General features: G+C 47.7%; 5 protein-coding genes across 5 annotated transcripts; 3 read left to right on the plus strand and 2 right to left on the minus strand.

Annotated features, from left to right (window-relative positions):
- Positions 1 to 8,436: 8,436 nt before the first annotated feature.
- P168DRAFT_300013 (SSH4 family protein) lies at positions 8,437 to 9,393 on the minus strand (the record flags this gene model as incomplete). Its single annotated transcript, XM_024838384.1, has 1 exon — positions 8,437 to 9,393. One exon carries the CDS (start codon positions 9,391 to 9,393, stop codon positions 8,437 to 8,439), a length of 957 nt encoding a protein of 318 aa, XP_024689253.1.
- A 1,343-nt stretch (positions 9,394 to 10,736) lies between these two features.
- P168DRAFT_285331 (uncharacterized protein) lies at positions 10,737 to 13,321 on the plus strand (the record flags this gene model as incomplete). The annotated part of the gene is made up of 2 exons (XM_024836200.1): positions 10,737 to 10,826; positions 10,910 to 13,321. The coding sequence occupies 2 exons, from the start codon at positions 10,737 to 10,739 to the stop codon at positions 13,319 to 13,321; spliced, it is 2,502 nt and encodes an 833-aa protein (XP_024689254.1).
- Positions 13,322 to 13,930: 609 nt separating this feature from the next.
- Positions 13,931 to 15,221, plus strand: P168DRAFT_276010 (putative Ras family GTPase (Rab4b); the record flags this gene model as incomplete). The annotated part of the gene is made up of 4 exons (XM_024835527.1): positions 13,931 to 13,993; positions 14,097 to 14,161; positions 14,227 to 14,261; positions 14,368 to 15,221. The coding sequence occupies 4 exons, from the start codon at positions 13,931 to 13,933 to the stop codon at positions 15,219 to 15,221; spliced, it is 1,017 nt and encodes a 338-aa protein (XP_024689255.1).
- A 305-nt stretch (positions 15,222 to 15,526) lies between these two features.
- On the minus strand, positions 15,527 to 16,727 carry P168DRAFT_322259 (NAD(P)-dependent alcohol dehydrogenase; the record flags this gene model as incomplete). The annotated part of the gene is made up of 3 exons (XM_024840548.1): positions 15,527 to 16,450; positions 16,519 to 16,641; positions 16,701 to 16,727. 3 exons carry the CDS (start codon positions 16,725 to 16,727, stop codon positions 15,527 to 15,529), a joined length of 1,074 nt encoding a protein of 357 aa, XP_024689256.1.
- Positions 16,728 to 18,143: 1,416 nt separating this feature from the next.
- P168DRAFT_293503 (proteins the FAD binding domain-containing protein) lies at positions 18,144 to 20,460 on the plus strand. The gene is made up of 4 exons (XM_024837824.1): positions 18,144 to 18,500; positions 18,601 to 19,875; positions 19,981 to 20,156; positions 20,228 to 20,460. The coding sequence occupies exons 1-4, from the start codon at positions 18,227 to 18,229 to the stop codon at positions 20,318 to 20,320; spliced, it is 1,818 nt and encodes a 605-aa protein (XP_024689257.1). The 5' UTR covers positions 18,144 to 18,226; the 3' UTR covers positions 20,321 to 20,460.
- Positions 20,461 to 20,644: the final 184 nt, after the last annotated feature.

Below are 20,644 nucleotides of genomic sequence, written 5' to 3' on the forward strand. Positions count from 1 at the left end.
AAGTTAAAAGAGGCCTGGAAGGAGAAAACTTCCGGGATGGATTGGCATTTGAGAGAAAGCGAATATCGACAGAGATGCAGCATTGGGGACTTTTATTTGCTGCAGATGGAGCCAGTAGATAGGCAGGGAAGGCACATGTTCAAGGCCAGCAACGGACAATCCTTCATCGATCCAATCCCTAAAAAGGGAAAGGGGGGTGGAAAGTTACTACTAAGCTCCAGTTCCTTTGTCATTTTGCGTGTCATGCAGGCGTGTATTTTTGCCTCGTGCGTCAGAGACCCTGGATCTAGATGGACTTGAGAGAGGAATATTGAGAGTGGAGAAAGGATTGGCGGCGGCCCATGCAGCTACTGTGCACTGTGCAGTGACAAGGGCCAGCGAGTGGAGACCGTCGGTGGTGTGCGAATTTATCTAGCCCCTAGGCAATATGACGATACTTCGGTTTTTTTTTTATTTAGAATTTTTTTTTTTTTTTGTTTGTTTTTGTTTTTGTTTTTCTCTTAAGAGAAGGGAGGGGGGAGAAGTTAGCAAGTGGACAGGTTTTTTTAGCAGTGTAGACTAGTTAGCGGTAGTGGATTGTCTCCGAAATACTCGGGCTCGGAGCAAGCTGGGAGCGGGGAGCGGACCTCATCCCACACCCCCCTTCTCACCATCCCATTCCTACATCTCGTAGGTATTATCCATTATTGTGATTATTATTATGATCCCTACAGCCTTGCCCACATTTGGCGCTTTGCTTAAGACACATGGGATAACCCCGGAGATTCGTCGTCTCCGTTTGAAAGATCCTTGCAATGAAATATTACCATGTTGCCAGGTGGTTTTATTTTGTAAAGAATTGACTATATTGATTTGAATTTATACCCATGTGCCTAGAACCTACCCTCTTTCAATAGGGAAAAAAAAAAGGATAAATTCCGCAATGTATTGACATACCTTATGGCAAGTGATGCCGATGAATCTGTAGATTAAAGTCACTGAAAAGGTGGAATTCCTTTTATTCATCCACAAGATCGTTTAATTATCTTTTAGCGGGGATTGTGGGAGCGAAATCATCATCATCATTATTATTGATATTATTATTAGCTTGAGTGGAGAGCTCCTAACGCTGCCCCGTTGGTATCTATTTTATCAGTCCACACTGTCATTACCTCGACATACATACTACATATTACTCTGTACATGGGTATCTAACAAAAAATATTTGATAATAATAACCCCGTGATAATAGGATTCTAATAAGATATATAGATAATAAGATCATGAATATATCAAGCTGATAAGAAAGATGGGGAGTTCGCCATGCAAGCTCTATTCCATTAACGGCAGAGCATACTGGGAGCTAAGGCATAGTGGTAAAAATCCCACCCTATCAGACTCCCCAGGAACCTCCGATCAGGATAAGGATAATATACCGGCAACGAAACAGGGATGAGAAAAAACCATCCATAGTCGTCCGGGCGAGAGGGGCGAAATGAAAAATCATGTGCACCATCCCTGTTGAATCATCCGTCTAGACCTCATGATTCTCTTCCTTTTCTTTTCTAGGCCGTCTGTCTGAACCTTTAACTCTACGTGGTTTTGTGTCTTTGGTGTGTCTGTCTCGGCTATAAGTTATAATACATGAACCCGTACCATAGCAGAAAGAGTAATTCTTTATTACGTTGATATGACTGGCCAATCCGTCCATTTTTTATAATATGGATAAATAGTATTAGAACGTCTTCTATAGGAGCCTGGCATTTTCCCTTTCTCAGTTCCTTTTCTTTTCCCTTTTTCCTCGTTGGGTCTATTGTACATCGACGGGGCAAAAATACGATGGACGAACCTTGTGAAACTACCTCCTTCGTACTTGTCGACACTAAGAAAGTATGCCTGGATTGGTTCATTCCCGGTGTCACCGGGTTCTTGCCCCAAACAATCATTACGAACACACGATCAATGTGAACTAGGGAGGTTAATAATAAATAGAGACCAGAATTAGTGGGTATACAAAATATTTGCCAAGGCTTGTATGGCACTGGAAGACTTCGCTTCGACCAGGAAAAGGAAAGTACAGACAACGATGTAACAGTTATTTGTAGTCGTTTACTCTATATATTGCAGTCTCCTGGGTTACTCTCAAACAGTGGGTAAGCAGACAAAGCCATTGTTTGTCAATTACATGGGGCGCATACTACTCCATGTTATTATGTTCATATATTATATGCAAGAATGGGTTGGCTAAGGCCTCGAGCCAAAAACGTTCAGTGTCACGGTGATCCTAGCGGCGATCTTCCAACCACCTCTCCTTGCGCCGCTTGCGGCCTCATGCAGCTCACAATCAGTCAGCCACTAAGCACTCATGGATCACGAAGCTTTGGTGGGGACAAACAGCTCAGATGGTGCCATAGGCTGGGAGTAATACGAAGTCGCGATCAATCTCTGGGATGTTATCAATGATGATCGAATGAGGCATGCAGTATATTATTATAATTCGTATCTTTACTTTATGCCATAACACTATTAGTCATGCGCATTCGCAACAGATGAGACAGTCTGTAAACATAAAGGGATTGTGATGATGGACGACAGGTCTATTATAGTCCTTACCACCAGAAGAACCTTATGATAGTGACCGCATGCCATTTGTGATGAGTGCCGGCAAGGTTCTATACTCATGGTAGGTTTCCCTGGACTCGGACTTATCAGGAAACTTGTTATTCCGTCCGATACAAACGGTATCTTTGTTCTTTCATAAGAGATAAATATAGAATCCCAGTGTCTCCGATAGAGCATCATCTACTGATTTGTTGTCTATGCGGAAGAAGCGTTACAGTCATATGGACAGACTTGCAATACAGGTAGAGAAGTACCTAGTTATCGTCTTTTCTCCTACGCACAGGCCTCAGACCAACCAGCAAGGTGACAGAGGACTAGTAACCCGAAATGGAATCATCATGCATCTGCAGTGTTCAATATGACGGCATCACCTCGCCCCGTTGAGAACCAAGCCACACACGACGTGCATGACTTCTTAGCTAATAATCTGCACAAGACTTGACCTGATTAACCTTGATATCTGGCCAGGCCGAACTATTTCCACAGAACAATTCGAAGGTTGAATTGTCTCGGCAGCTGGCATACGGGGGTGGTTGCTACATGGATGCTAATAGCCTTAGGGCTGCTGAGTAGTTCTTAAGTACCTAGGTAGTACCTATGTAGAGGTACCTGGTAAGGAGGAGTGATGCCATCAACCATGTACAGCGCTGATATAATCATAAAGTAAGCATATTGAAAAGGATCGCCCATGGATTCACCTGCCTACTACTATTATACTCCGTACATTATCATGATCCACCAGAGACTATGTGCTGTAGTTCAAACCTTTCTCCTGCTCACACATCCAGTTGAATCATATGCCAATATTCATTAAGCACCCACAACTCTTCGCTAACACACGCAACAAAGCATATCCCGGGCCGGTGTAGATAGAAGGTACAGTTCAAGTACTTTCAGTATAGACCATATGTAGGCTGCCCACCATATTCAGTGGTGGCTGCAGAAGGTAATTTAATCTCATGCAGCTTACTTGAATAGGAAGTGTGCTTTACTGCGTTCAGTCAGGTCGGCCATTGTCTACTAGTACACTACGGAGCAAGTGTCGGAGGCTAGCAGACATCTGCTCCGTAAGTTCCTGGCCAGGGGTGGGCAGCAAGTAATCGCTTCCCCATACTCTGCGGGTTTGAGTCTATTTGACTAAGTTAAAGACCGCCGCACGAGCCAATACCTACTCTGGACGTGTCATATGCACGAGAAGGTGACTATGATCTCATACTCTCGAGCTGAGGAAACTGGTGTACCAAACCATCAATCAGTCGTCTGTTGCAGATACCTGGTAGTGAAGCGAATCCTCACTAACTCAAAAAGTACCTGTACAGGAACTAAGGCAATAGGATCACTACCCCGATAGGTAGTACCCCTGTAAGGCGTTTATCCTGTTCGAGGCCTTTTGTCCAAAGTACCAAGACTAAAAATAAACAAACCCATTAAGAACTTGTTTTCGTACTAATATACCATACCCGCTTCCTGACTAGGCAGTTAGCTTGCTCTGCCGTCTAGGATTCTTGCAAGGTAAATTATTAACTTCAGCCGGGGCTAGTTCGGTTTAGGCAACAAGCCTTTCGCGCGGGCGAGCTGTTTTTTTGACGGGAACCGCCTCAAGCTCCTCGGTCTGTACAAGGATGGTTTTATAGGCAATGTGCATTTTCTCTCTTCTTCTTCATCTTTTCTTCTTCATTTTTTTCCCGGTCACCAAATCTACCACGTTGACTCGCTATCTTAGTATTTCATTCCATTAGGAAGGACAATGAATCTCGTATCGTTGGAGGTTATCTTGATGTTCTTCACGGGCGAAACAGACGCGTATCTCGGCTGCACGGACTTGTATTTGGACTACACCGAGCTCTCCACCCACACCCGGGAATGACCGAGGATCCATCGAGGCACTTGCCGAAAGTACCAGGTACTAAGCTACCACTCCGGAGTCGAGCACAAACCTACCGGCAGCAATATGCGTTTAATCTCTGAATTGTTCCCTGGCGAAGCCACTCCATTTGTCGGGTTTGGCCGCGTACTCCCAGGTAAGTCTTACTGCAGATAGCCTGGAGAGGCTATCTGGTGGAAATAGTGGCTGAGAAAACTCCGATATTTATTTATTTATTTACCTTTTCCTTTATGGCTAGCTAGTCGACTATAGTTCCGGTGGAGAATTAGGAAAGACTGTATTACGCCGCGTCTCGGCTCCGATCCCAAGCTATTTGATGAAGGAGACAATCCACTGTCAATGCGAGAGTAGCGTCGAGTAGTCTACCAAACTTCCCGTTCATGTCACAATGGGATCTCGGCTCCATCGTCTAATGCCCACTTTTTGGTCCAAATTAGTCCTAGTTATTGAAGAATGTATGACCGTGGACGGCAACAGTCTCGGTCTCTGCTAGCCGACATGATATTCTAACGATCGCTACACATTTTACGACTTAGGGCGAAGGGCTCCATACGCGCTATCCGGAGATGACATGCAGTTTATGTTGTCGATCAGGACGCCAGTCCTTCCTTTTTCTTGTTGTCTGTTGGTCATTTCATGTATTTATTTCACCTTGTTACTTATCTTGCTTGATTACATTATATGGTTTCCCTTGTATCGTATTAACTATACTTTCTCTGTTGTTTCCTGTCAAATCCCTAAACAAGATAACTTAGAGACTTAGTAGTGGTTCTCGAGCGAATAAGCCAACCAGCGAGAATAACACCGTCGTCATCATCATTGAGCGTCAATAAGAGTAGTGGTACGAATTCCGGGGTCTTCTAATCTCGGGCTCTGGACGAATAAACCCGCATCCGGGACGGCTCGTGAACAGTAACCAAATTAGTGATAAATATTCCGATAACCAAGCGATGATAAAATCAAGTTGTCGGATGAGAAACTCTGATAATTATTCCGTCTATGGGGGCTGCACATGTGGCAGGATCGGACAGTGCACAAGCGCAAACCACTGATGATCGAACTACTTCCTGTTCCTACTGCTTTCAGGACGGGATGACGAGTAATTATTTTAGTCAAATCTCAATTACCAGAGACCACGTAGCCCATATATAACGGTTACATATCAATGTATGTAGGTAGATACCTTAGTAGGTAAGTTCGTACGGAAAAGTGAGTGCTAATTAGCCCGGCGGGGAATTCGCTGGCAAGTCCAACTCAAGTACCCGTCCTAATTGGGAGTGCTCTCTGAACTCCGAGGCTCACGACTACTGCCTACTAAGGTAGGTACTTGGTACTTTGTCCATCCCACTAGTAGCAGGCGGTAAATCGTTCCCAGGTCCTTAGCTTAGATCACCGGTTAGTCCGAGCTCGTCAACTTACCGTACATGGTAAGGTGAGGCATACGGAGAGGTACGGGCTACGGAGTACGTACCTTGGTACCTCCAGGAACCTAGAAAATAGTTCGAACCAATCAATCCGGCCGGCCAACTTTCCCACTAACACCGTGGAGTACGTGTCCGGGCCACATTAATACTGAGCTATAGCATTTAGTCAGGGAACCTGACAATGATAATGGAGACCAGAGGGCAGAGTGCACACAATGTGTACTGTAGGTAGATAGAAAATGCGTGCTGCATATTGTACTTGTTGCTACAGGCACAACTTCTTCCGCGCTAGAGGGAAATAGCCCAGGAGTGGGAATATGCCGGGAGCTGGATTGCACACAAAGTAGCAAGATCATCATTTAATGTTGTCTGAGCCCTACCGTCTTAGTCATGTCATTTTATTAATTTTATTACCACGTTGTTTAGCTTTAATATGCGTAGATAATTCTCCGCGTAGCATTTCATTTATTAAGGGTAACGGCCATCAAAAGAAATATACCCAGTCGTTATTAGTCCTTCCACTACAGTACATATATTAATTATTGAAGAAATCTAATATCAGTTTTACACAGTGTATAATAATAAACAGATGATACTTCCATAACTGGTTGTGATCGGATGTGGAATGGGAATCTGTTATGGGGCCGTGTTAATGTCTATTGATGGCGCTTGTGGGGTTACCAGAGATTACGAATTATGGACTCCATTTCTCCGTGTACCTATAGTGCAGTGGCCGGTGGGCTACCTGAGAGTTGTTATATTCTCAGCGATGCGCATTTCATGGGATGAATGAGGTGGAGTGAAATCGCCCGCGTGGGTAAGGTGATTGGCCCTACTAACAATAGTACCTCAAGCACAACGCCCGTTAAGGTAGGTAGTCAGGACGCCCTGGGAATTTAGTACTAGAAAGACCAGACCAGCCCGCTTGAGACGTTCGGCTTAGAAAAACTTGTTGTCAGCACGACCTAGGCGATCTAGCTAGTGACATCGCCTACTGCATCTCATATGCAGCTAGGCAGCCCTTCCCTCCAACCATATCAGGCCCGTGTTCCCACAGTCCCATTTTCTCTTGGAGCTAGTTCCCTCCCCCCTCTGTCTGCCGGGGACGGGGGGGGGGGGGTAACTCAAAAAAGTATGTCTGTTTGAGGTAATAACCAAATGAGCACTGTTCAGAAGAGCAGAGTTGTTGCGCCCTGGCTGACTTCCGGACTCTGTCCAAATCCCGCTTGGGGTCAATCATTACTGATGCGAGCACTATATCCATTCCCCCCCCTAGTATCTCGATAATTTCAAAAAAGCGTAATGATAGATTGCACCCGTTGGAGGTCTGATAGACCTTGTCCATTCCATGGGTCGAGACCTCGAACGACCCGAGTGGGGAAATAACAAAGCACGACAGAGCAGGCATGATAAACACTATGATAACGTTTTCCGTGCCTCGTGACCTGCTTCGTAATCTTTTACATGAGTATTCCAGGTATTGCATCCCAGCACCACGTATAGGATATTCTCTTCACTTGTGCGTCTTGAGATAGGAACAAAAAGGAGAGTCAAGTTATAAGCATACACTGTTCAAGTTGATCGCACTCCTATCTATAAACGCGGCAAGTGTTCCATTTCAGGTCTAGGCCTCATAAAAGTGTATATAAATAAGGCCTCAAGCCAACAGTGAACCACATACAATACGACCTACAGCCATGTTTCAGATATCATCTTTTACCCCGGCATTCATTTAGAACCTAGACATGGTGCATTTGTATAATATATATATATATATATATGTCGCGTGGTAATTCTAAGACATTAAAAGCCATGGCCACTTTGGAACAGCCACCTTCGGTCCGTTGGCTGAGAACGCCGCGTGTCCCGCGCCAATGTCAGATATGGCGAAACCTACGTCTTTCTGTCCAGGTACATAATGGCCCGCCTGAATAGCATTGAAAATGTACGTACAGGACGGCAAAATTATAGAGCATGTCTTGGCCAGAGTGCATCTCTCAGCCTGCTTTGTCGTTCCGGTCGACTCACAGCATAAGCACATGAGGTTTGAGGCGGAAATGCAACCCACACTTCCCCCCGAATGCACTAATGTATATGTACTTACAGGGAAAATCCCGGTCGGTCTCAAGCTCCGTTTTCTAGAAGGTCATGATCCCTAGGCCGTTCCTCGAAAGTGGCAAAGTCGGTTAACCCGAGCTGAGCCTCCCGTTTCTCTTTATTTCATTTATCTCCCCTGCCCCCCCCCCCCCCCCCGGCGAACACACAAGTACTAGTGGATGACACCTGGAATCCCCCATTTGGCATTAGCATCTACTCCTAGTACACTCTGAAACAAAACATATAACCGGGAGCTTGTCTTCATTGGCTTGGGTTTCGGAGAAGAACTGTTGCACGCCGGTGCAAGTTCATCCGGCCGTACGCGGTGATTTGCAACGTGACATTCTCAACAGCACTTGCTTGGCATGAGCCCCATCCCTGTGTATCGCAGGGAAGTAAAACATGGCGCCTATGCCGAGGCCATGCCTATTAGGGCTTCCATAGCCATCGTACATCGTCAAAGGAGACTTCAAAGTCGACTCCGCCGAATAACCCGATAGCGCCGTACAGGTCAAAGTCTCCTTCGAGTCCCGTGATACCGCCGGACTCCTGGTCGACTTCTTCGTAAAGGTCCCAGTCACCTGATTTCTGACCATTTCGAGTGAGGAACACTTGAGTTTTGAGCTTGTTGGCGGCGCTCTCTACTGGTAGACTGGAATATGCTGGAGGGTCCGGGGGACTGAATGTCATCCCCAGGCCAATAGTCTCGCCTATGGCAAATTCGCGTGTGAATTCTCTGCCACCCCAGGAGTCGTTGACAAAGCGACATCCATCGTCGGAGAAGACACCGAGGCTGCCTCTTTCCCAGCCAGGGGATCGCCACGTGGGGTACGGCCGTGCTAAGAACCCGACCGACATCCCACTTGTATCTGCGTTTCCAAATCCGGGGCCTGCTCTGAGTCCAGTCAACTTAACTTCGAAGTATATCGTCTTGCTTTTCCCCGTCACCAACGGCGAGTCTTCGCATGCGAAGTAAAGGGGTAGGTGCGTTGATATCATGCAGTCACCGCTTCCATCTCTTGTCGATCCGGTCCAACGCCTTGTGGAGACGGAGATGGTCCCATGGAATTCCGCTGGCGGCACGGGACGGAGATCGTGTCTTTGTACGCAATCATAGACGGGAGCCGATGGCCGAACAGGCCTGTATAGCGGGGTCTTGTCACAGAATTCATGGGCACGGTCGGCGTCGCTGGTGCTAGCATTGCCGCTGTTAGAGAACAGGAAGCCTGTAATCGGTGGTGGAGGGAACGTCGTCGTATCAGGCACAGCTTCTTGCCAGTTGTGGTATGGTGGAGGCTCCGACTCCGTCCCCACAGCATATTCATAATCCGGGGGAGGTTGATAGCTCGGCGGTCTTGAGTTAGAGCTGTTGGTATTGTTTGCCATTGTTGATAATCTTCTAGATCAATATTATACTCACTGGTAACTTCACTGCTTGTACCCCGTGTATAAGGTGTCGATAGGAATCGGCCTCAGAACGAGCGCGCCGGATGCGGATGCTTTGCCAAGGATGACAGTGCGGAGAGTTGGGCCAAAACGAACTTAGTAATGTAGCAAACAACTTGCCAAAGAACTTCTCCTGCTCAAACTTTATCAATATATTGTATATTTCCAATCGCACTTAGCCCTGGACATGGGTATTGTTCAGTGGTGATCCTGTCGTCCCAGGATCATTCCATCTGAATTGATACTGTACTAAATGCCTAACGACTCTTGGGTTATAGTAGCCCGAAGGAAGGCAATGAGACTTGTATCTTGAGTATACTGGTGATACTCCTCGGTACTAAGGTGTCAGCTGATTATCGGGTAATATCCTGATTTTCGCATACTTGTATACAAGTGAAGTGGCAAAAGACCGCCTGTGGGAGGCGATTGTCTTGAATCTGTATGTAGTAAGCTGCGGGCAGTGTTTGTAAATCGACCATTAGATGCGAGAGAACGGACTATTGAACTATACATATCACATTTCTTATCCATTTTGGGTATTTGAACAGTCTACAACCAAAAGTTTCCGTCTAAAATCCTGGATAGATGCATACATTTTTCTACGCGACTTTATGTTTTTACAGAAAAAAACAGAAGAAAATCCAGTTCATCAAGTGGTTGGCCACATACTAGTCATTAGTTGTCTTGGATGTTTTACATCATCCAATAAACTCAAGGACAAAAGCAAAGGGATATCCTTGATACGATGGTAAATATTCCAATGAAGCCCAACCCAAGGCGGAAGTTTTATCATCCACTGCAGTGACCTGGCAGTCTCAGACATGCAGGTGATTTGTATGTACCTTCTCCATAAATACCACAGTAGCAGTCACACCCTAGTATTCTTCTAAATTTCCTGTTTCTTTCTTGGTCTTCTTTGTCTTCTTCTCTGCACAGCATTACAAATTGTGCTATTTTTGGTACTGTTTGTTTGGATATGATATTCACGTGAGATTATCACTTTTACAACTCTCGAAAAGTGAGATGTCTCTATTTCTGTTACACATCTAGCTATGATGACAAGTCGCCCAGTATCTGCCTAAGTCACGGAGATTTTTTTACTGCTAGGAATGCTACCTTTACTATGGATGGTACTGCATTGAACTCAAAGGGTCTTTCAAACATCAACGAGTAACAATCTTCTTTGTTCCAAGCACTTGTAACTCCCATCTCACCTGCGATACGTTGCCAATTGAGATCGTGACTCGCCACCATTTGGAGCCACACTCCTTCCCCGGTACCAAATGGACCAGCAAAGCCAGGCAACAATATCTCGCAGGTCGTCCCTTTCACGTCATATACAGCGAGTATTTCACAAAGACATACCAGGTTATGTAAGTACACAACACCCAGGCTTCCCATTTAGAAAGCTCAATTATGTCTTGCTTGAGCATGCGTGCCTAATGATCCTCTGAAGCAAAGACAGGGCGATGGCCCTTTGTTTTCTGAAAAATCTATATTAAATGTAGACGGCCAATATGGTCAGCAACGATTAAATGGACGAACAGAGAACGGCGCCAGCGCCCAATACCTCCCCAACCACTCGTCTTTTGCGAACACCAATGAGCGCGATCCCCATATGGACAATTCGCCAAGATCTGAGGCCTCAAATCGAAACAGCTCGCGCTCTAGGCGCTTTTCAATACCTTCGGTTTTCCAAAAAGCCATTGAGCGGACAGAGCCTTCGTCTTGCTCAAATGAGCCGGGGAGTTTGACAGCAGATGCCTATATCCCTCAGAATGGCAACAACACAGTCACTCAGAAGAACGAAAGGCGGGCAACAAAACGCCTGGAAGCAGAAAGACTAGAGCTCGAGAAGCGATTATCGAGACTCGAGGATGCGCAGCTAGCCCGGGGCCGTAGCCTCACGAAAGGGGAAACCCGCCGTCTGACGAAAAAGCAGCCGATACGCAGCTCGAGCAGGGCGTCAAGCGTTAGCACCGATGACAACCGGTTCTCTCGGAGGATCTCTTCGGTGTTTTCGAGCTCAAGGCACACATCGCGTTCCAGATCAAGCTCTGTAAATCATAAAGACAGAGGCTCTGTGGGACACGCGCCTGAAGTCTCTGTGGGACACGCGCCTGAAGTCCCCAGACTCCCAGGCGAAGAAGAAAAAGGCCACTTGAAACAGACGACTGCAAACTTTTCCCTACCTCTGCATCTCCCTGAACGACTTGGTGAAACTATAACGAGAACTTTCGTTACACAGGACAGTGCATCTCTCCCAAACCGTGAGAAGCTGGCTGAGTTGCAAAAAGTACCTCACTCAGAGACCATATCGCCGAGTCACCAAGAAGTGGAGGGTAGAAAGTCTACCAGGGAGACAAGAGACACCACTAGATATACAACTGGAAGCCAGATGAGGAGAGACGACAACCAAAGGAGGCCGACTGATCTTGACCGCAGCTGCTTTGCAGCGTCTCTTTACCTTGAGCAGGGAAACTCGAAACCCGATCGATTTTATGACAACCACCGACAGTCATTATCCTCACAGAACCTGAAGATTCCTGGAACAAGCCAAGCTCCTTCGGTCACTGCAGGAGCCAAACCACTTGCCCAGGATGCGCGAAGTCCGGTGGCTCAGCACAAACCAGATACGTCCAGACAAAGGGCTATCTCACACAAGCCCGTTGCAAGCCCGCGTTCTCATGGACAACCCCGAATTCTCAGAAAATCACCTCTAACAAGAGAGCACGGAGCTAACACGCCTCCCATTGAAACCAGACAGAAGGCTGTTACTTCCTTGATCCAAAACGGGGACAAAACAAAACTAGGAGATGCTACCCATAAGAGCACGGCACTCAATTCAAATACCGCTTCTCTTTTGCCCAGTTCGCTTTTGCCCGCTTCGCGCGCGCTTCATACCAAAAATGAACAAAGTGAAAAATATGCAGGCACCTGTCTCGATGCCAACGGACGCCTGGTGAACTATTCGCTGGGTCATGCAACTGATACGCCAGTGTTGTCGGACATTACTTCCTCACATTCACGCAGTACAGGGCTTTCCCAAAAGTCAAAAGACTATCCAAATGGAACGCCAAACTCTGGAAAAAATGTCCGATCTCCATATGACCCGATCAGGACCACTGATGAAAGTGTGGAAACTAAGACGCCACAGGAACGGCAGAGTCAACCAATTTATCAACTAAACAATGAGAGAACCGAGAGAAGGATTTCTACAACTCCAGTCACCGCTGATCAAGACGCACAAGAGCAAGCCTCACCAACAAGTTTCGTCAGTTGCAAATCAGGCCGACGGAGCAATTCACCTCCAACGACCTTGTACCCGAACGCATTATCCGTTGGCCATAATATCAGTGGTCCTTCTGATGAGCAACCTGGATATAGTACCAGCAAAAGGGATCATGTATCGAAAAGCGTCTCTACCAATGGCACTGGCAGTGGAACAGAAGCTGCGACCCTCGGCGCCCTAGAAAGTGAAACGCAGAAGCCAATTCAAGCCAAGGAACGATTCCAAGCCCGCCTAGTTGAGAAGGTATTCATTATTTGCTGCTCTTGTGAGGCCTGGCATAGCATACCACCTGGGGGAAACATGAAGCCTCCGGTTTCTAGTGATTCTGCTGGGTCTAAGAGCCATGGGGCCTCAAATATACAAGCCATTCCCAGTACGAATCATTTTTGGAAGCCTAAAATGGGCGCAATCGCCAAATCTCCGGCAAGCCAACCAAGTGACGAAAAGAAACACACAGCAAGTGGCCCCATGTCCAATGCAAGGCAATATTGTTGGTGTGGCCACCCGATCAGCAGTTTATGCTGTGACGGCTGGACTACTCTGGTCCATATGCGTCATCGACATCGTTGGCTCTAGTTGATTATTGTTCTTGTAGAGGGCAGCTCGAAAGTGATTCTTGTCGGACACTATGACTGGTTTATTCATGTTTTTCCTTTCCTTTTCCACGAGATGTGTGTGCATCCCTCACTGGAGACAAGATTTTGTTATGTCATCATACATGGCGTGTTGCATATTTTTGATGTGATAAGAAAAAAATTTATTCGGGATTTCTTTACTTCATGTCAATACTCAAAGAAATAAAGAGTAATACATTCTTTGACATACAAACACCTGCGCATTCGTATGCCGGTTCACTTTCCATGTGCCAAGCTTGCCGGCCCTGGGGGCGCTCCATTGATTAAGAGAAACAGTCAAATTCTCCTATTCGCTCGAGCGAAGCCAGACAAGACGTAGACTAGAATCCTGGTATAAGGATAATGAACTATATGATCATGAAAATTGCATAAAGCAAAAGCTATATCAGAAAGAGTCCAGGTCGTTGTGGTGGTGCGGCTACCATCCGATTGCCGCGCGGGATTACGCAACTAGTATAGTCCCTGTCTCCTTATCTACTACTGGGACAGAAACCTTTAGCTTTATCTATCTTCCCCATGTTCTTCGCAATCCCCTCTCGAAGCACACACCATGGTCCGTAGAAGAGGAGCCTCAAATGTCTCGGCGGCATCTTCTCTTCCTGATGGAAACCAGGTATTGAATTCACCCCATATGATTCATGATACAACATTAACCCTCTGGGTGTTGATGCGAAAACTGCCCACATGTGACCGAGGCCGAGTCTAATGCCTGTTAGGAGTTGGAGAGCATGTATGATTATCTGGCCAAGGTGATTCTCCTTGGGCCAAGTGGTGCTGGAAAGTGAGTTTGAATAATTGCCAAAACCTTTGTTGTTAGGGGCCACTGCTAACTGACGATGTTTACAGGTCCTGTGTGCTACATCGATTCGTGAAGAATGAATGTACGACTCTGAATTCTAGACAGACCCGTTCACATCTCAATCCTCTTTCTATACCAAGCCCTTTATAATCCTGGGTCGCCGGCTGGCTCACTCATACAATCTACAGGGAGGGTGCTGTCATCACCAACGATAGGAGTCGAGTTCGCCTCGAGGATCATTAAACTGGGGACAGGTCCTCGGCGAACAAGGATCAAATTACAGCTTTGGGATACCGCTGGCACAGAGCGATTTCGATCCGTCTCCCGGTCCTACTACCGTGGGGCTGCGGGGGCCATCCTTGTCTATGATATATCGTCGCATGCATCATTCGAAACTCTCCCTACCTTTTTAATGGATGCTCGTGCTCTCGCCTCCCCCAATCTTACTGTTCTGCTGGCTGGAAACAAGACAGATCTTTGTGCAGATTTCGTGCCGCATATTGAGCCCAGCGACGATGGATTGAAGCCATCGACGCCTTCCAGCACTTGCAGCAAACAGCCCTCTTTCACACTTGAGTCGGGGGGTGGCTCAATACGCTCTGTAAACCATTTAGGAACGGGGACAAGGATGACAGCAACGTCTGCACCTCGTGGTCGCGAGGTCAGTCCGGAAGAAACTTCTCGCTGGGCTGCTAAATCAAATATCCCTGCTTCGGTAGAGATCTCTGCCCTCGCTGGAGAGGGTATAGATGAATTATTCCATCGGCTAGCCCGGATCATACTTACGAAAATCGAACTGGGTGAGATAGATCCTGATGATCCTCAGAGTGGGATTCAATACGGCGACGCGGCCCTTTATGGTCACACCACCAGTGACGGCTCTAGCATCCGGAGCCAAATGAGCATGGAAGACGATATAATCCATTTGCATCACAAGACTCCCAGGAGAGGTGCAACGAATTGGCGAAGCGGTGTGAGAGAGTGGGAAGATGTTTTCCGTCCGAGTGGGCCCCGCCATGGGAAAGACGGGGGATGTTGCTAATCTTTGGCTCTGCTTTTCACTCACTGAAATGGTTGAATTGGCAGATACGCAAGCCATTTCATGTCCACCTCGGGCCTTGAGCTCTACTTTCTCTCTTTATATCTCTTCTTGCGGCCTTTTCAAGCAATGCGCCGCCTTATGTGAGACATGCCTTTATGCAAGTGCAGCAGAGGTGTTGATATTCTTGTTTCCTATTGAATACGATACCCAAAGAATTGCTTTCATGTATCAATTGACATTAATATGACGCACTAAATATACGATCCGCGAACAATTTCCCACCTGACCTGTCTTCGTATATATTTTTACTCAATCCCGGCAATAAGAGTTTTGATGCCTTTCCCAGCCTTGACTTCCTTGAAGGCTTGCTCAGCCTCCTGGAATTTCACCGTCCCGGTGATCAACTCCTTCACGTTCACCTTGCCAGAAGAAACCAGATCAACTGCAAGCTTGTAGTCCCCGCTTCCATAACGGAAACTGCCCTTGACGTTCAACTCCTTGGTACAGGCCGCCATGATGGGGAATGTGATTTCGCTGCGACCCATACCGCCCTGGACGTAAGTGCCGCCAGTGCGGAGAACGTGGATGCCGGTGTGAACAGAAGGCTCGGCGCCCGATGCATCGATGACAACATCAGCGCCCTGGCCCAGCCCATTCTCCTCGATCATCCGCGCCGCATTCTCGGTCGCCGGGACCTTTGAAGGCTCAAAGACGGACGTCGCAGCATACTTCTTCGCAAAATCCAGTCTCGGCTTCTGAATATCGACAGCAACGACCTTCGAGGCGCCAAACGCCCTCGCCACCGCGCAGCACAGAAGTCCCACGGGCCCAGCCCCGAAGACCACCACCGATTGACCCGGTGTGACGCTCGCCTGTCGGACAATGTGGACCGCAACGCCGAGCGGCTCCATGAGCGCACCCTCAGACAGAGTCATATTCTCGGGCAACTTGTAGCAGAAATCCTCGGGGAGGACGTAGTACCGGGCGAGCGTGCCATCGTAGGGCGGGGTCGCGGCGAACGCCATGTTCTCGCACAAGTTGTACTTTCCGCGCTTGCAGGGCTCGCATCGACGACAGCAGACGCCGGGCTCCATCGCGACCTGGTCGCCGACCTTGAGGCTCTTGACGGCGGAGCCGACCTTGCTGACTACACCTGAGGATTCGTGGCCCAGCACCATGGGGTCCTTCACGATGAACTGTCCGATAGAGCCATGTTCCCAGTAGTGGACCTACATGCGATGGGCGAGAGATAGATTAGCCGGGGTTTTTTTTTCGATGGGGTGTCGGCGGTACGCACGTCGCTGCCACAGATACCCGTGAACTTGACGTCGATCAGAACATCATGGGCATCTTTCAACTCGGGGATCGGTCGGTCCTCGAACTTGACTTGGTGAATGCCCTCGAGGACGAAGGACAGGTTCTAGTTATGCAATCGTGGTCAGCTTCGATCTCGTGCAAGTCGAACTGCGTCTGCATTACCTGGCTAGTTGATTTAGTCGCACTCATCTTTGCGTATCTTCTGCTGCTGTTACTAGACGTGTGATATCCTCGATGCAACCCTTTGATAGCCCGAGTTGAAGGAAAGTAGATGAGAGGGTATAAAGCAAAATTTAGTTTAAATAAACTAGAGGGGCAAAGATACTGTGGGGTTCTACAGAACATATAGCTGTTGAATGGAAAAAGACCAGTAAAGCTGATCGGGTAGATAGGTAAAAGGGTTGATCCAGGCCCAAAAGCGAAACCTGCAACAGCTTGTAAGAGGTCTTCTTATCCCCCACCCCCACCTCCGTTTCCTTTTCCTTTTCCCCTCTTCTTCTTTCTCGTTTTCTTCTTTTTTTTTTACCTTCTTTCCTGTTTCTGTTTGTCTTCTTTATCTTTATCAGTCACTGCCTACAAGAAAATAAAGGCATTCACAGATAACGGAAAAAATGAAAAAGAAACGCATCTATCCGGTATACATGCTGAGCCCCTCCCCGCTCCACTACGTAATACCGACTCCATCGTAGGTATGGGGCCTTCTATTGGCCAGGATACACCCCAGCTCCGGCTTAAAAGCACTCGATTTAACCGGCGACCGACGATCGAGATGCTTATTTAGCCGTGGTGCTGTAAGTCATCCACTGCCCGGTTGATGTCACCACTTAAAGACCTTATTATTCAAGCACTGATAGATACTGTATTGATTAAACTCCCCATTGTATAATATATTCGAGAGACTCGCTATGGATTACCCGAAATCTTCACCCACTGCTCAATGATTATGATTCTATCTATCCATCAATTTCAGTGTTGATAGATTCTGTGTCCAGGGTATCCGGATAAACAGTCTTTTCGGGTCCAACAAAGTCGGGATCAATACAATTAGTTACTGTACCGCGAAGCTTGGTACGGATCTATTCTTGTTCGGTGCACAGGGTTCCATGCTGCCGGCATCCCGTGCGATGCAGGCTGGCTGGTCGGATATTCCCGATATCATACGCTCCTTGCCAGCAAAGTAGCGCTTTTGCATATACAGCTCGTAAATATTGGTTTATTTGAGACTGTTTACAAAGATCGAACTGTAGAGCTCAGCTTCGGCATACTTTTGTATTGTATCGGATTGCTGTGCCATACGTGCCGGAGTCCGTAGGGGCATACCGACGGTCTACCTTTGTGGTCATCGCGCTGTTCTCCTGTCAGTACAGAGTACTTTGTCCCACTAACGACAAGTATATGGGCCAAATAAAATTATGGAGGAAAAAAGTGCCCTGTTTGATCCGTATCAAATCAAATACTAGTGTATGTGAGTGTCCTCTGTACTATGTACGGCCCTCGGTTCTAGAGGATAACCGGACTCGGAGAAGCTCCTGACCGCCCGGAGCTGCCACCGCAATTCTGCCGTCACTATATCCCCACTCAATTACTTCAAGACAACCCGACCTCCTCCAACCCTCCCGTCAAGTCGCAACAAACTCGCCTAGAACCTCAGATTACCTTTCCCTTGACAGTCGTGACCTCCTCTCACCATGATCAGGGCTGGTGCGCTTCCATTGAGGCGCTCTCTGCGTGCTCTTGAATCCAAATCTAACTTTGCGCCTGTCATCTCTCACCTCCCCACGTCTCGGCCGAGATATCTATCGGCTTCTGCTACGCGCAATGTAGATGAAAAGAACGCCTCCTTCAAGAATCAACTATATGAAAGCACAAATCAACGGCTGAAGCGCGAGCGCGCCGAGCAAGAGCGATACCAGCAATATCAAACCCAAACGCAAGGTGGCCGCTATGCAGCAATGATGTTTGGTACGTCATCTCGCAGCCTACCTATTCACCGTGCTTCAGCGCAGAGCTCTATTCCCTCTACGTATTATACACATATATAGTTCTCTAATACACGATTCAGCGTTGGTCTTCTTCTCTAGCGGGGCTTATTACTTGGGTTCCATGAAACCTGCTTCTCTTCCGGCCTCGTCCACGACCTCGGTCTATGAGCTAGACCCACCAAAGCACAACGTCTCCCCGTCGAATCTCCAGGCCGCCTGGGTGGACTTTGTGGAAATCCTAGGAAAGGAGAATGTGTCGACGAATAATATGGATCTGGAAGCGCATTCCGGATCAGACTGGTCCTCCTACAGCCGGAAGGAAGACGAGATCCCGTTCCTGATCCTCTATCCGTTGAGTACGGAAGAAGTATCTAAGATCATGAAAGTGTGTCACAGCCGTGTCATTCCGGTGACCCCTTACTCGGGTGGTACCAGTCTAGAGGGCCATTTTGCGGCTACTCGGGGTGGCGTGTGCGTGGATTTCCGCCGAATGGACCAGATCTTGGAACTTCACAAGGGAGACCTTGATGTTGTTGTGCAGCCAGCCCTCGGCTGGGAAGAGCTCAATGAACGGTTGTCTGAGGACGGCCTGTTCTTCCCCCCGGACCCAGGCCCTGGTGCCATGATCGGTGGTATGGTTGGAACTGGCTGCTCGGGGACCAACGCCTATCGCTACGGAACAATGCGGGAGTGGGTCCTTTCTCTTACGGTTGTCCTTGCGGACGGAACCGTAATCAAGACGAGGCAGCGACCCCGCAAGTCAAGCGCTGGCTATGACCTGACTAGACTCTTCATCGGAAGCGAAGGAACACTCGGCCTGGTCACCGAGGCGACATTGAAGTTGACTGTGCAGCCCAAGAGCCAAAATGTTGCTGTTGCAAGCTTCCCCACGATCCAAAATGCCGCAGAATGCGTAACACGTGTGGTCGAGCAGGGCATTCCTGTGGCCGGTGTCGAGATCCTCGACGATGTGCAAATGAAATGCATCAACGACAGCCACACTACGAGCCGACAATGGAAGGAGTCGCCTACCCTCTTCTTCAAGTTCTCCGGAACACCAGTCGGAGTTAAGGAGCAAATCAGCATGGTCCAAAGCATTGTTTCTTCTACATCCGGCCGCTCATTTGAATTTGCCCGCGGAAGCGAGGAGATGCGGGAACTCTGGAGCGCTCGGAAAGAAGCGCTTTGGAGCGTCATGGCCATGAGACGCGGCCCTGAGGATCACGTCTGGACTACGGACGTGGCGGTCCCGATGACCAAGTTGCCTGAGATCATCGAGGCAACCAAGAAAGACATGACCCAAAGCGGTTTATTAGCAGGTATCTGTGGCCATGTCGGCGATGGCAATTTCCACGGTAAGAATGCCCAACCTTCCTGAAGTATAAAGCAAAGAAAGAGAGGGAGAGAGAGAGAGAGGAAAGAAGATTTACAGTTGCTAACCCTGCGCTCCGTGCAACCAGCGATCATCTTGTTCAATGACCAGGAACGGAAAACCGCCGAAGCCGTCATCCACCGGATGGTGAAACGTGCGGTGGAACTGGAGGGCACAGTGACAGGGGAACACGGAGTCGGTCTCATCAAACGTGATTACCTTCAACATGAACTCGGGGAGTCAACAGTAGATGCGATGCGCCGAGTAAGTCCCATAACTCCCATACTAGTGTTTAAGCAGCTGGACCGCTAACGATTCTAATTACCGCTCCGCAGCTCAAATTGGCCTTGGATCCGCTTTGCTTGCTCAATTCCGACAAGGTTGTTCGGGTCCAGCGGCCTAATCCGGGGGAGATTAAGGAGTGGTGATTACTTAAATGCAAAATCCGTTCAGTGTGGTGTCTCAGAACAAGTGGTCTGACGTTCGAAGAGTGAAATCAAGTACATATATAACATTGTGAGATACCGGCATCTAGCCAACAAAGAGCACCAACAAAGATTTATTACGGGCCTTTATAAATGTATATCTCTTGTAGCGCAAGATGGTCTGTTAGATAAATCATTGGATAGTTTAGCTATCCAATATATAAACGCATAACATGATCATGTTGTGTACTGCTGCAAGAAGCGCTATGTATGACTAGTACTCGTAATTCCTGGACCCGGATTAGTAACGCCTCTCATAGCCATATT

This window comes from Aspergillus campestris (genome assembly GCF_002847485.1).
Source record: "Aspergillus campestris IBT 28561 chromosome Unknown P168scaffold_14, whole genome shotgun sequence".
Classification (NCBI taxonomy): domain Eukaryota; kingdom Fungi; phylum Ascomycota; class Eurotiomycetes; order Eurotiales; family Aspergillaceae; genus Aspergillus; species Aspergillus campestris.